Genomic DNA, 13230 nt, shown 5'->3' on the forward strand with positions numbered 1-13230 from the left:
AGTACTGAGTAAAGTGTCTGAATACTTATGTAAATGTAATATTTCAGTAGTTTTTTAAATACATTTGCAAAAAAAAAAAAAAAAAAAATGTTTTTGCTTAGCCATTATGGGTTATTGTGTGTAGATTGATGAGGGAAAAAAACAATTTAATACATTTTAGAATAAGGCTGTTGTCACATCCTGACCATAGTGCTTATGTGTTTTGCTTGTTTTAGTGTTGGTCAGGTTGTGAGCTGGGTGGGCATTCTATGTTGTGTGTCTAGTTTGTCTTTTTCTGTGTTCAGCCTAATATGGTTCTCAATCAGAGGCAGCTGTCAATTGTTGTCCCTGATTGAGAATCATATATAGGTGGCTTGTTTTGTGTTGGGGATTTGTGGGTGGTTGTTTTCTGTGTCAGTGTTTGTGCCACATGGGACTGTGGCGGTTAGTTTGTTTGTTATTTTGTATAGTGTCTTGTTTTCATGTTCATTAAATCATGGAAACTTACCACGCTGCACATTGGTCCTCCGATCCTTCTCGCCTCTCCTCGTCCGAGGAGGAGGAAGAGCTAGATTGCCGTTACAGCTGTAACGTAACAAACTATCAAAAGTCAAGGGGTCTGCATACTTTCTGAATGCACTGTAGATGCCTTTTAATTGAAACTATAAAAACTATATTGGACTACATTGAGTATTTGAAAAGTTGGTATTTTCAAATAAACTACAAAATACTACTACTTTCTGCTCAAGTCTGTTGTGTGTAACAGATGGATACTATCTGCATTAGCAGAGTATCTGAAGTGAACTAGCCTAATGTATAGTCTAACAGGTGGAAAGTCTCAACATTGTGTGTGGTCAAATACACTACGCTTAATTGGGGTAATACTATATCTGTTAATTTAACACCGTGAGCTCAGCACTTAAGCATTGAGACATTCTGTAATGTGTTTAGGTGCTCTTCACCCAAAGATGTCTAAAGTGTTCATACTGTAATGTACTCCAGGAAAACGCAGCGGTTACATCACTGTGGCCTGAGCTAGTGTTTAGACACGACGCAATCCCCGATATAAAGCACTTTGTAATAACCATCAGGGTGGCTTGAGTAACAATATACAGAGGCCTAATGTCATGAAGATACAATATCTATGATGTGCTGAGAGAAGAATCAAACCCAATGTGCAGTTCACAATTTATTTACTGAATAAATTTGGACAAAACACCAAAAATCTGTTACATTTTACAATCAGAACATCCGAGGCAGAATTCCCACCATGCACCACTCCCCTCCAAAACAAAAAGACTCCTTGAACATTAGCACCAAATCCGCACTAAACGCAAATATGGGCAGCTCATTCTACGAAACAAAGTAAAAGCAATAGTCAGTTTTAAAAGCGACTCAAAATAGCAAATTTCTGATAAAATGTTCACTTGTGTTTTTACTTTTATAAAAACAAGCTAGTTTTGTTTCACCCTGCTAGGCAGGCGATAGCATTCATAGGGCACATGCCGAGGACTAGTTATTAATAAAAACACAAATTCAAGTAACATTGAGATACGACAAAACATGTCCACTGATACCCATTCAGAACAGGACAGTTTCACAGGACCTACGCAGGCAGAAGAAAATCAACATGGGCTACTGCAGAACATGTTACTGTGATAGTATCTTTTAATAATTGGTTTCAAGTTCAAAATAAAATATATTAAGGGTGACTGAAGTCGGCATGGGTGGTGGGGGCACAGAAATACTGGCACAAAAGTTGAATTGTTTTTTCTAAAAACTTCGGACAGCCTTTTTCCCATCGCACCTGTCCTGTGTCCAAAATATTGCCTACAATACATACATGTAAAAAGGAATCTCTGAAAAAGAAACGAAAAACCCTGCAATGTTTTTTTAAATATATATATATTTATATTTATATAGTTGATGTTACAATTTAAATAAAACGTAACGTTTTCCGTTCCTACAAATGAAAAGCTAAACTTAAATAGAGAAAGCGCATCTAGAGAGGTGAAAACGATCGTTCACTGAGCCTAAACAAATCAAGTGCATTATGCAACTGGTGAAGGCTTAACGAGAGAGAGGTTACAAATGAAGGTTAAGGAGAAGATATCAAAGCAGCAGTAACAACTGAATAAGATAGCTTAATACAACAAGGTGATAACAGACTTAAAACCTTATTAATTAATGATAAGTGAATGGTGGTGGAACATACGTTTTATTAAAGAAATGCACACAATAAGTGGGGAAGAGGAATAAGGCTACACAGAAAAAGATGATGAAGCACACAGGTTTCTGAAGACGGGTACGTACAATAATTGAGCGACTATCCGTCTTCTATGTCAGTAAGAGCTTTATAACCTAGGATCAAAGGTCATGTTAGGTAATGAGAGACAAACAATGAGTGAGCAACCAAAAATGAGGTCATCTGTCTTGATGATTGTTCGAACGGAGTAGGTAGAAGTTGGCCCTAATCACTGGTCCAGGGTCAGATATTGTTTTAATCCTCCTAATAATGGTTTAGGACTGAGGGTTGGGTTATCTGACCTTAGATCTGTGGTTAGTGGGCAATTTATACCTGGTCGTGTGAAAACTCAGAGGAGTGTAGTAGCAGTTTGACTGACTGACATGTGTCTTGTTCTCCTTGGCTGAGGTCTTGTGTCCCTTCGTGCTTGCTGTAGCGTCACAACATGTCGTATGTATCTACTCTTAAAAGCACTACGAAAAGAAATAAAAGATTATGTTTGCTACATTGTTTGCGACTTGCATGTCTAGTGGCGGCAACTCCTCTTAACAGAAGCCCCGCCACCGTGATGTTTGTGAGCCATTCACCACCCGGCTCCGCCTCGAGGTTGGTTTTCCATGGAATGGAAAGAAAAAAAGATGGAAACACCTTTTCTGTGAGTGACAATGTTTCACCTGCTAAACAACTAATCTACCGTTAGGCTCTTTCCGAGCGTGTCGCATTTGTTCCGCGTTGTGGGGTAGTCCTCCCTTTGTGCTTCCTGTTTCCCGTCTGCTCAGCTGAAGAACTGATCCAGCTCCTCCTCCATGTTCACCTCGGGCACAGTCTGCTCCTGCTCCCTCTCCCCTCTCCCCTGGACCACAGCGCCACCTGCTGCCCCGGAGGATAAGAACCAGGGGTGCTCCAGGATCTCCCGGGACGTGAGACGCTCTGCAGGCTCCCGGCGGAGGATACTCCGGATCAGACACTTGGCCTTGGGCGTCAGGGTCTCTGGGATGCTGAAGTGGCCCCGGCGGATCTTACTGAACAGGGAGCCGGGTTCTACGTCGTGGAAGGGGTAGCGGCCCACCAGGATGGTGTAGAGCATGACGCCCAGGGACCAGACATCGGCCGCCTTGCCCGAGTAGCTGCCGCTGGCGTTGAGGATCTCGGGGCTGACGTAGGCGGGGCAGCCATGTTTGTCTGACAGAGAGTCGTCATGGCCCTCCAGGATGTAGGTGTCTTCTAGGCTCTCCAGCTTCACAAGGCTCCTGGAGGGAGACAAGAACAGACAACAAACAACTATTAATGCCCAGAGTCCTCATTCCACAGGAGGATGAACACAAAATACATTCTGATAAGAATCATACCTGACCTTTTATATAACCGATGGACAATGATGCATTTTCTCATTTAAATGTAATTGGTCCATAAAATCAAAAGTACATTGTGTACTTTTGATTTTATAGAAATGCCTCTGCCACACAGTTCTTGATCACTGTAGGCAGTTGCCCTCCTCTAGTGCGATCGCAATGTAATTCACTGTGATGGACATTTGCCGATCCATAGCTTTGGACATTAAATCACGCAGAGCACATAATGCCTGGGGCTTACATCTGACATTTCCATTCACAGAGATAAGAGCAGCGCACCCAGCCAGCCAGCCAGCCAGCATGCATCAGCCTATTTATAGCCCGGCTGATTCAATAGACCTCTCCAGTCCAAGAATCGCCATTATGGGCGACTTCAGTTCAGAGGCCTTGAGCAAGCATGTGGTAAGAAGAGTTTGTAAAATGTGTATAAGATGTATAAATTGAAGGTAAAAGCAGAAGTGTTTATTAGTTTACTCCAATTGGGGGACCGGGGAATAATAATAAAGGTATATTCTTTAAAAAAGTATGTATGTCTATATAGGTATGTGTATGTATACATGTGTTTATGTATGCATGCGTTGTATGGATATATTTACAAAAAAAATATGGGCGATTGGAAAGATGCAGACGATTACATTGATGGAAGCAACATTCTTTCCGCAATATTAAGCTGATCCACCAACAGAAAAAAATACAAAAAATAAAATTGATAACGGGAATCAACCCTCAAAAATTGCATCATCCTCAGTGTATTTTTTACATTTAAAACAGAGAACCATTAAGCCTCGCCTCTTTTCAAAGCAGACCCTCACAGCCATGGTTCTCTGAGATCATAATGAAGGCTTGTTCAGAGGCATCACGACTGATGAGGACTCTGGAGTGGTTCACGGTATACAGACCCCATACACAGATGAGAAAGGGACACTTGTGAGGCTCCACCTAAAGTGGCTCCATCTGTTTGCGTGGAAGTGGGCCCGTAGAGACGCACACACACATATTCCGGGAGAACTGAACACTTCATCCATTGTAGCCCTTTCCTGCAGTTAAATGATCCATTATTCATATTTTTCATAATTTCATAATTAATAAACATGTTGGACAATTTGGTACTTTTTCCGCCACTGGGTACAGATGTCTTCTTTCTTTAAAGTCCATAACCATGTGTGTAAGGTGTATACTTTGGTTTCAAAGTAGATTTGTTTAGGACTACCAAGAAACACTCTGTGTGACACTGATTTAGCCCACTGCAGTAAAAGGTTAATTAAGGAGAAGAGCAGAGCTGCAGCAGTGGCTAATGCATATTCCAGAAATATCTTCCACTCACATGCACAAGTGCTCAAACACACACCTCCACTGATTTGGGCTTAGGCTTGACTTTGTGTTAATTGCGGGATTTTGTACCGTTCCGCCTCACTTGTTCAGATTTCTTTTGTTCTAGGAGCTTGATTTCAGGTAGGTGAGAGTACGCAACCAATGCATTACCTCAATGGGTCCGATAATAACCTTTATAAGCAGCCCATTTGTAAATGTCACTAAAAGAGCTACCTACAACATACATACCAGCAAACACTCTAGGCAGCCATTAGAATGCTTACATAGCATCTCATGTTAAGCATGACCCCCATAAAGATGTTAAAAATACATTGAAACACGTTGCTGGGTTAAGAGGTCACTGTCTGGTACAGTAAGGACAGTGCTTGTAGGTTGGGTTCTAGATATCCCCTGGCTGATGTTGAATCCCAGCAAGTATGGTCTATAACCATTCCCCGGGGACAGTGAGTGTTGAACTCAACCATGATGACATAAGCAGGTTTCCCAGTCTGTCACCACACGCTGCAAATACTGTGGCCATATCAACTTACTGGGACACCTATCTCTCTCTCTCTCTCTCTCCCTCTCTCCCTTCTCTGGCCTGCCACAAAAGCTCTGGGACTTGGCTTTTGGCCAGGGTGACTCTGAATAGTCTGAAGTGGCGTCCTCTCCGGTCTCCTCATCTCCTTTCCTTCATCTGCACTAATTTGAAAGAGCTGGATAGGCAAAAGCAGATTCCCAGTAGCCTACCGCTGTACTGCTTCGATTTCTTTTTGTTTTGTTTTCATCTCGTGCTACCTTGTGTTTTCCGATCAGTCCAGATGTAGGAGAGGATACAAGGACAGGAGTAGAGGAAGGAAGCCGCTTAGAATTAGATGCACCCCCAGTCCCCACCCCAGTGTCTCTCGTCACCCCCTTGAACCAAGCTCTGCCCCCATCAATCATTCAGCGGAGGGTTTCACATCCCACCCTGTCACATGATTGGTCATGTCATGGCAGCCAAGGTCGTTAGACTGCTATGAAATGAGTGTGGCTCAGCTTCCCTTTTCAATGAGCAGAGCCAGAGGGTGACGCAGTCACACATTCACATAGATAAAGGGCCTCTACTCCACTGTCGGGTTGGAGCAGAATGAGGTGCTAAACAGATCTAGGATCAGCTTACACTTCGCCCAATGTAACCTCAACCATTGGAGGAGAAGACACAAATCTGACGTGAGTTCAGTGTGTGTCTGGGCTGGGGCATTCAGATAGAGGGCATCCAGTCAGTGCCAGGAACAACACATGCTTGCTTCGACAGCCAGTTAAAAAAGCATTAAAATATGTTTTTTTATCACTGTTCTCCTGGATCACTATAGTGATAAATGTGGACAGCCCACCACCAGGGGTCAGTATATACTACAGCCTGCACTAGCTGATGTCGGTGTAGAACCGATTCATTACTCTGTGCCACAGCCTTACATGGTAAATTCCAATGTAATTGAACATCTGTCAAACAAAGCAACTCCTGGTATCTCTGCTTCACTGTTAACCAGCTAGCTGGCTGGGGGTCTAGACTGTATCCAGTCTCCCTGCTTGTCCCCAAACCACATACATGTGTGTGTGCTTCTAGTTATATTGCGTACCTCCAATATGGCGACCTCTGATCTAAATAGAAACTGCTCAACTCCATTATTATGTAACAACTACATTGTTACTGTAGTAATTACAGTGTTAATACACAGTGGAACTTCATGTTAAGAGTTACCGTAGGATTATTTACATTCACATCGATTTACAAAGAGCCCCCCCCCTATCCATGCATCACCCCTCCTCACCCCGTCCTCTTCCTCACCTGTCCTCGTTCCGGAAGACAAACTTCCTCAGCTTGAGGTCCCGGAGGACCACGCCGTTGTCATGGCAATGCGCCACAGCCGAGGCTATCTGACGGAAGAGTCTGGCGGCCTCGTCCTCGCGTAGCTTCTTGCAAGTGCGGACGAAGGAGTGCATGTCTCCGTGGCTCCTCTCGAAGAAGACGTAGGCCCGCTGCTCCCCCAGCAGGATCTCCACCACCTGGTTGATGTGCTCATGTCTGCCCAGGGCGAAGTAGGCTGCCAGGGACTCCTGGTAACGGCCTATCTCAAACACCTGGGCGAGGGGGAGGGAGCAGGGAGAGGGGGTGGGCGGGGAGAAAGAGAGGGAAGGAGTTTAGTATTCAATGGAGATGACAGTCATTGCTCAGCACATTGTGTAGACTAGAACAGATGTGATTGTAGAATAGAGAACCGGGGTAAGCTCTATATTTCTCCAATGTTTCACCTTAATGAATATGCCTACGCCCCCAGGGCTCCAGAACCTTCAGACCAAGGTTCTTTCCATGGAGTGCAACATTTAGTTTGCTGCTGCAGATAGAAAGGTAGACACATAGAACTACAGGGTAACCATTCCATATTCTGCATGCATACATTTATACCTGAACGTGAACATTTTGGCAACATTGGCGCTGTCGCCTTCCTTGCATATGCTACAGGCTCCCCCGGTTTCCATAGTAACCCCTCTACCTCAGTGCTCCACCTTGACTTTCAGCAAGTGCAGGCCCAGGTGAACGAGCCTCTCGACTCCAAGTCGATAAATGGGTAGAAAACAGCAGGCTCTGGCTCACCCCGCAGTGTGTGTGTGCTTCTCAAGGTCTAGAATTGTAGCTGGGTTCTACTAATACGCCTAGGCAGTAAACTGTCAATTCTGAGATTACAAATTGATCTTTGATGTTGCTTGGCAACATTCAGTAAAAATGGAGGTCAGATGTATAAATATAGCTCGCTGGCGGTGGCAGTTACAGTGCCAAAGGCCATACTTATCATTCTAGGACTGTGCTCCGATGGGGCCTGTGTGCTTTTAGACAAACTATTTTTCCTATTAATCAGGTCAGGTTGATGACCTTGTTTAGGGTTAATCATTTGAATGTACCAAAGGGTACATGTATCCAATGCGCCAATAATCCTAATATACAGTTAAGTCAATAATGTACTTTACAGTGGTGGAAACAGTGGAATTTCATGTGAAGAGTTACCGTAAGGGTATTTACATTCATGTCGATTTACAGTTAAGTCAATAATGTACTGTACAGAGGTGGAAACAAAGGCCAAAGGGTTGCCCTATGCACAAATTGAAGTCCTATCCGACAAGTCGACCACATATCGGATCTTTCAGAACCTCTGGTGATGTGTGTCCTATGAGAAAAACAACAACAAGTTGGAGATTTAACTACATTCATATATATTATATTCATATTGCACTAGAAAAACTGAAACATGATTATAGTATACACCCATTTACCGTGGGAAATGGTGGGTCATTTTGGTAGTAAAGAAAAGCGGAGCTCTGTACTATGTGCCAACCTGGTCTCAGAGCATTTCGTATTATTATGTAAGTAAATAAGTGTCTCCATTTTAGTATGGTACTGTATGTTTCGTATGGTATGTATTCATTTCTGGATGTCCATCTACCATTTTCTATGCTATGTTATGAATTACAATTCGTATTATATGCTACGAATTTGCAAAACGTACAATATGTTAAGCATTTGCTAAACTCATGATATGTTACAAATTCTAGCTAGGTGGCTAACATTAGCATTAGGGTTAGCTAACAGGGTTAAGGTTAGGGTTAGCTACATGCTAAGTAGTTGCAAAGTAGTAAGTAGTTGCTAATTATTTAATTTTGTATTTATTTAACCTTGATTTAACTTCTCTAGGGTAGGGGGCAGCATTGGGAATTTTGGATGAAAAGCGTGCCCAAATTAAACTGCCTGCTACTCAGCCATAAAAGCTTGAATATGCATATAATTAGTAGATTTGTATAGAAAACAATCTGAAGTTTATAAAACCATTTGAATGATGTCTGTGAGTGTAACAGAACTCATATGGCAGGCATAAACCTGAGAAAAAATCCAACCAGGAAGTGGGAAATCTGAGGTTTGTAGTTTTCAACTCTTTGCCTATCGAATACACAGTGTCTATAGGGTCATATTGCACTTCCTAAGGCTTCCACTAGATGTCAACAGTCTGTAGAACCTTGTTTGATGCTTCTACTGTAAAGTGGGGGTGAATGAGAGGGGATTGAGTCAGAGGTCTGCCAGAGAGCCACGAGCTGACTAGGCGCGTTCACGTGATAGTTAGCTTGCGTTCCATTGCATTTCTGAAGACAAAGGAATTCTCCGGTTGGAACATTATTAAAGATTTATGTTAAAAACATCCTAAAGATTGATTCTATACATCGTTTGACATGTTTCTAAGGACTGTAACGGAATTTTTGACTTTTCGTCTGCACCTAGTGATCGCGCCTCATGAATTTTGATTACTGGGCTAAACGCGCTAACAAAAAGGAGGTATTTGGACATAAATGATGGACATTATCGAACAGAACAAATATTTATTGTGGAACTGGAATTCCTGGGAGTGCATTCTGATGGAGATCATCAAAGGTAAGAGAATATTTATAATGCTATTTCTGACATCTGTTGACTACACAACATGGCGGATATATGTTTGGGTTGTTTGGGCTCTGAGCACTTATTGCATGGTGTGCTTATTCCGTAAAGTTTTTTGAAATCTGACACAGCGGTTGCATTAAGGAGAAGTGGATCTAAAATTCCATGCTTAACAGTTGTATCTTTTAGCAATGTTTATTATTTTGATGTGGCTCTCTGCAAAATCACCGGATGTTTTGGAACTACTGAACATAACGCACCAATGTAAACTCAGATTTTTGGATATAAATATGAACTTTACCGAGCAAAACATACATGTATTGTGTAACATGAAGTCCTATGAGTGTCATCTGATGAAGATCATCAAAGGTTAGTGATTAATTTTATCTCCATTTCTGCTTTTTGTGACTCCTCTCTTTGGCTGGAAAAATGGCTGTGTTTTTCTGTGAGTTGGCTCTGACCTAACATAATCGTTCGGTGTGCTTTCGTCGTAAAGCCTTTTTGAAATCGGACACTGTGGCTGGATTTACAACAAGTGTATCTTTAAAATGGTGTAAAGTACTTGTATGTTTGAGGAATTTATATAATGGGATTTCTGTTGTTTTGTAAAGTAGTAGTGAGGTTAACTAGGCAAGCCAGTTATGAACAAATTCATTTTTACAATGACGGCCTACTCCGACCAAACCCTAACCCGGACGACACTGGACCAATTGTGCGTGCACCCTATGGGACTCCCAATCACAGCCAGTTGTGATACTGCCTGAAATCGAACCAGCATCTGTACTGTTGCCTCTAGCACTGAGATGCAGTGCCTTACACTGCTGCACCACTCGGGAGCCCCGAGGGCTAAAATGCTAAATTTGTCACTGATGAGATTCAAACTCGCAACCTTTGGATGGCTAGACATTTGCGTTACACGCCCTACCAACCCCCCTACTGTAGGTTTTGACATAAGTAACCATCTGTCTTATGTAACCATACCAAACGTAACATTTGTTACTAATTTCAGTTTCCCAGATTTTAATTTACTATATTACGTCTAGTCTATGAGAGCAGGCTGCATGCGCAGGAGAATGAGGGAAAACCTCATATTCATTTTTTAACAATGAGGAACAAAGGACTGGGTAGTGCTACACGGGCTATTAGTTTGTGAGAGCAGTTACTAACTGCTTTGTCGACGTTACATCATGCAACCGGACCCACATAGCTCTCGAGACACGCGCGAGCTGAGCTGCCTGCTTGTCTGCCTGCTTTGCACTCCATTCACTTTTCTGTATTTCCAATTCATGCATAAAATATCAGGAGACAAATTTCGCGCCAACACCGGGTATTTATCTATACAGTGCATTGTGTAATTGTGCATGCCCTATTGGACAGTCCGTGGGTAATTTGCATTAAAAAAGGCAACCAGCTAGGCCTGCCCTACAGCTATAAACATGTAACTACTGTATATTTATATATATGTATATCTAAAATAGATGGCTGCATTGTGAGCAAGTTCAGGTTTATTATAGTGCTATAATTCTATTCTACATTCAACTTCCATATGACCTTGGTGGATTGACCAAATATGGTGTTTTATGGTTAGGCTAGTGTGATCTCCTCGAGATGATCGGAATTTGCATGACGTTTGCTACAATATAGGCCCATATCTGCTGCAATCTCTCTATGCCTAACGCGACCGTCAATCAACCCAAGGGCCCATACAACTCTTATAGCTCGAATACCCACCTTACATACAAGCTCTTCGCCGGTGTGCAGGTGGGCGGCTCTGAAAACGTGGTCCCCCTCCAATGGCTCGAGGAGCAGGTAGTTCCCGATGCAGGAGATACAGTGGGAGGAATCTGGTGTTTCAGGGGGGCTAGGGGATCCTAGGTTAGGACTGAAACTCTGGCTGGATTCTGTTGTCCTCAAGCAAGATAACTCCTCGAATTCGGTTGCTTTGTGCCGTGCTCTCCCATAACGCGAGATGTTGATGGGATTTGATCTTTGTATGTTCATCAGGATTCCCTGAAATACTTCCAAACTATCGGGGTTTTTCTTCTCTTCGAAGGCAGGGATGTGTAGCAGCACTTCTTTGGGATGTAAACTGGAGTCAATAGATTGGTTGTTGTGGCCCAATACTTTGTAGCTGCCGTTTAAAAAAATATAAATCTAGATAATATTTTGTGCTACCTTTGCAAGGGCACCTATTACACTGTAGTACGTAGACTGGGCTATGTCAAGCTATATATGTACAGCTGGAGGGCTCGTATGCAATACATGCAAAGAAAGAGGCAATTCGAAGATATTTTTTTGCAATACGTGGTCTTTATCTACCCAGCTGTAGGACTAAAACAAGATCATTGTTCACTGCCCCATAACGCACGGCAGCCCTTTGCAGAAGAGAGAGTGCTGCATTTGAGCATGAACGCTTTCAGAGTGCGAGAGACAGCAATGCCGATTTGCTACAAACGAAACACTCAAATCCTACCGAATGTCAGCTTTGTAATGACGATTGGACTGCTATATTGAATATTTAGCATAAAACTATCCCGCAGATTATTTGAATTACATGACACGTTTCAGAAAATAGAAACAATGTATCTGTCTAATAGCTTGCAGACTGAGACCATACAAAGTAACCGCGGTTAAAATCGCACCGACGTTGCAAGCTACCGTAGGCTATATATAAAATCAACATTAATTATTGATAGCAAAAGCAATGCTATTGCTTCATAGCTACCAGGCCAGTGTCAGATGGGCCTTGTTCGTTCCACAAATGCAGCGAGCTTCGGGGATTGCCATCGACCAAATATGGAGAGAAAACCATCCAGAATTCGTAGCCCTTTGTTGTGTTCGGAAGTGGATGTCCTTTGCGACGAATTTTAAAAACCGAAGTTACTGTCGTCGACTGTTTCAGCTGCTGGAATTAAGGGATGGCCGACTTTCCCAGGCCTTTCCCTTGATTCAGCAAGACATCCTTTCCGGCCGTGGTGTGTACTTACGTGGCTGGGAAAATCTAGTCCATTCAATGCGAGGTCAGCCGCGCAACACACACCGTGCCTCAGTGCAGGAGCCGACAGCCTGGCGGATAGGCTTCCACACACGCTCTTTCGCTCACACACATACACGCAGACCTGCCTCCGACCCGCCTCCCTTACGTCACACACACACACATACAGAGAGGAACCCCATTGGTTTTCCTGCCGATCTTGACACAATGTCTACAGTAATATGCAGCCGTCATGTGAGCTGCATGTACACCCCAGGAATTTAAATGTAGCCTACCCACGGCATGGGAGTGTAGTATATGGTAGGCTACAGGGCTACTGTAGCCTTCCATATATGCTGCATATGCATTTCCCTCTACAAATGCCATCCATAGAGATACACTATATATACAAAAGTATGTTGACACCCATTCAAATGAGTGGATTCGGCTAGTTCAGCCACACACGTCACTGACAGGGGTATAAAATCGAGCACACAGCCATGAAATCTCCATAGACAAACATTGGCAGTAGGATGGCCTTACTGAAGAGCTCAGTGACTTTCAACGTTGCACCATCGTAGGATGCTACCTTTCCAACAAGTCAGTGTGTAAAATGTCTGCCCTGCTAGAGCTGCCGCAGTCAACTGTAAGTGCTGTTATTGTGAAGTGGAAACGTCTAGGAGCAACAATGGCTCAGCCACGAAGTGGTAGGCCACACAAGAACGGGACCGCCGAGAGCTGAAGCGCGTAGCGTATAAAAATCATCTGTCCTCGGGTTACAACACTCACTACCGAGTTCCAAACTGTCTCTGGAAGCAGCGTCAGCCCAATAACTGTTCGTCAGGAGCTTCATGAAATGGGTTTCCACGGCCGAGCAGCCGCACACAAGCCTAAGATCACCATG

General features: G+C 43.2%; 1 protein-coding gene across 2 annotated transcripts; it reads right to left on the reverse strand.

The window, feature by feature from the left end:
• Positions 1–1155: 1155 nt before the first annotated feature.
• LOC129817191 (tribbles homolog 2-like) lies at positions 1156–12480 on the reverse strand. Of its 2 annotated transcripts, none has more exons than XM_055872184.1 (3): positions 11084–12480; positions 6719–7011; positions 1156–3474 (listed from the first exon to the last, which is right to left on the reverse strand). In XM_055872184.1, exons 1-3 carry the CDS (start codon positions 11351–11353, stop codon positions 3000–3002), a joined length of 1038 nt encoding a protein of 345 aa, XP_055728159.1. In that variant the 5' UTR covers positions 11354–12480; the 3' UTR covers positions 1156–2999. The 2 variants fall into 2 exon arrangements, with proteins under 2 accessions (XP_055728159.1, XP_055728160.1); XM_055872185.1 differs by lacking the exon at positions 11084–12480 and adding an exon at positions 7183–11066.
• Positions 12481–13230: the final 750 nt, after the last annotated feature.

Source organism: Salvelinus fontinalis, chromosome 20 (genome assembly GCF_029448725.1).
Source record: "Salvelinus fontinalis isolate EN_2023a chromosome 20, ASM2944872v1, whole genome shotgun sequence".
Taxonomy (NCBI): Eukaryota; Metazoa; Chordata; class Actinopteri; order Salmoniformes; family Salmonidae; genus Salvelinus; species Salvelinus fontinalis.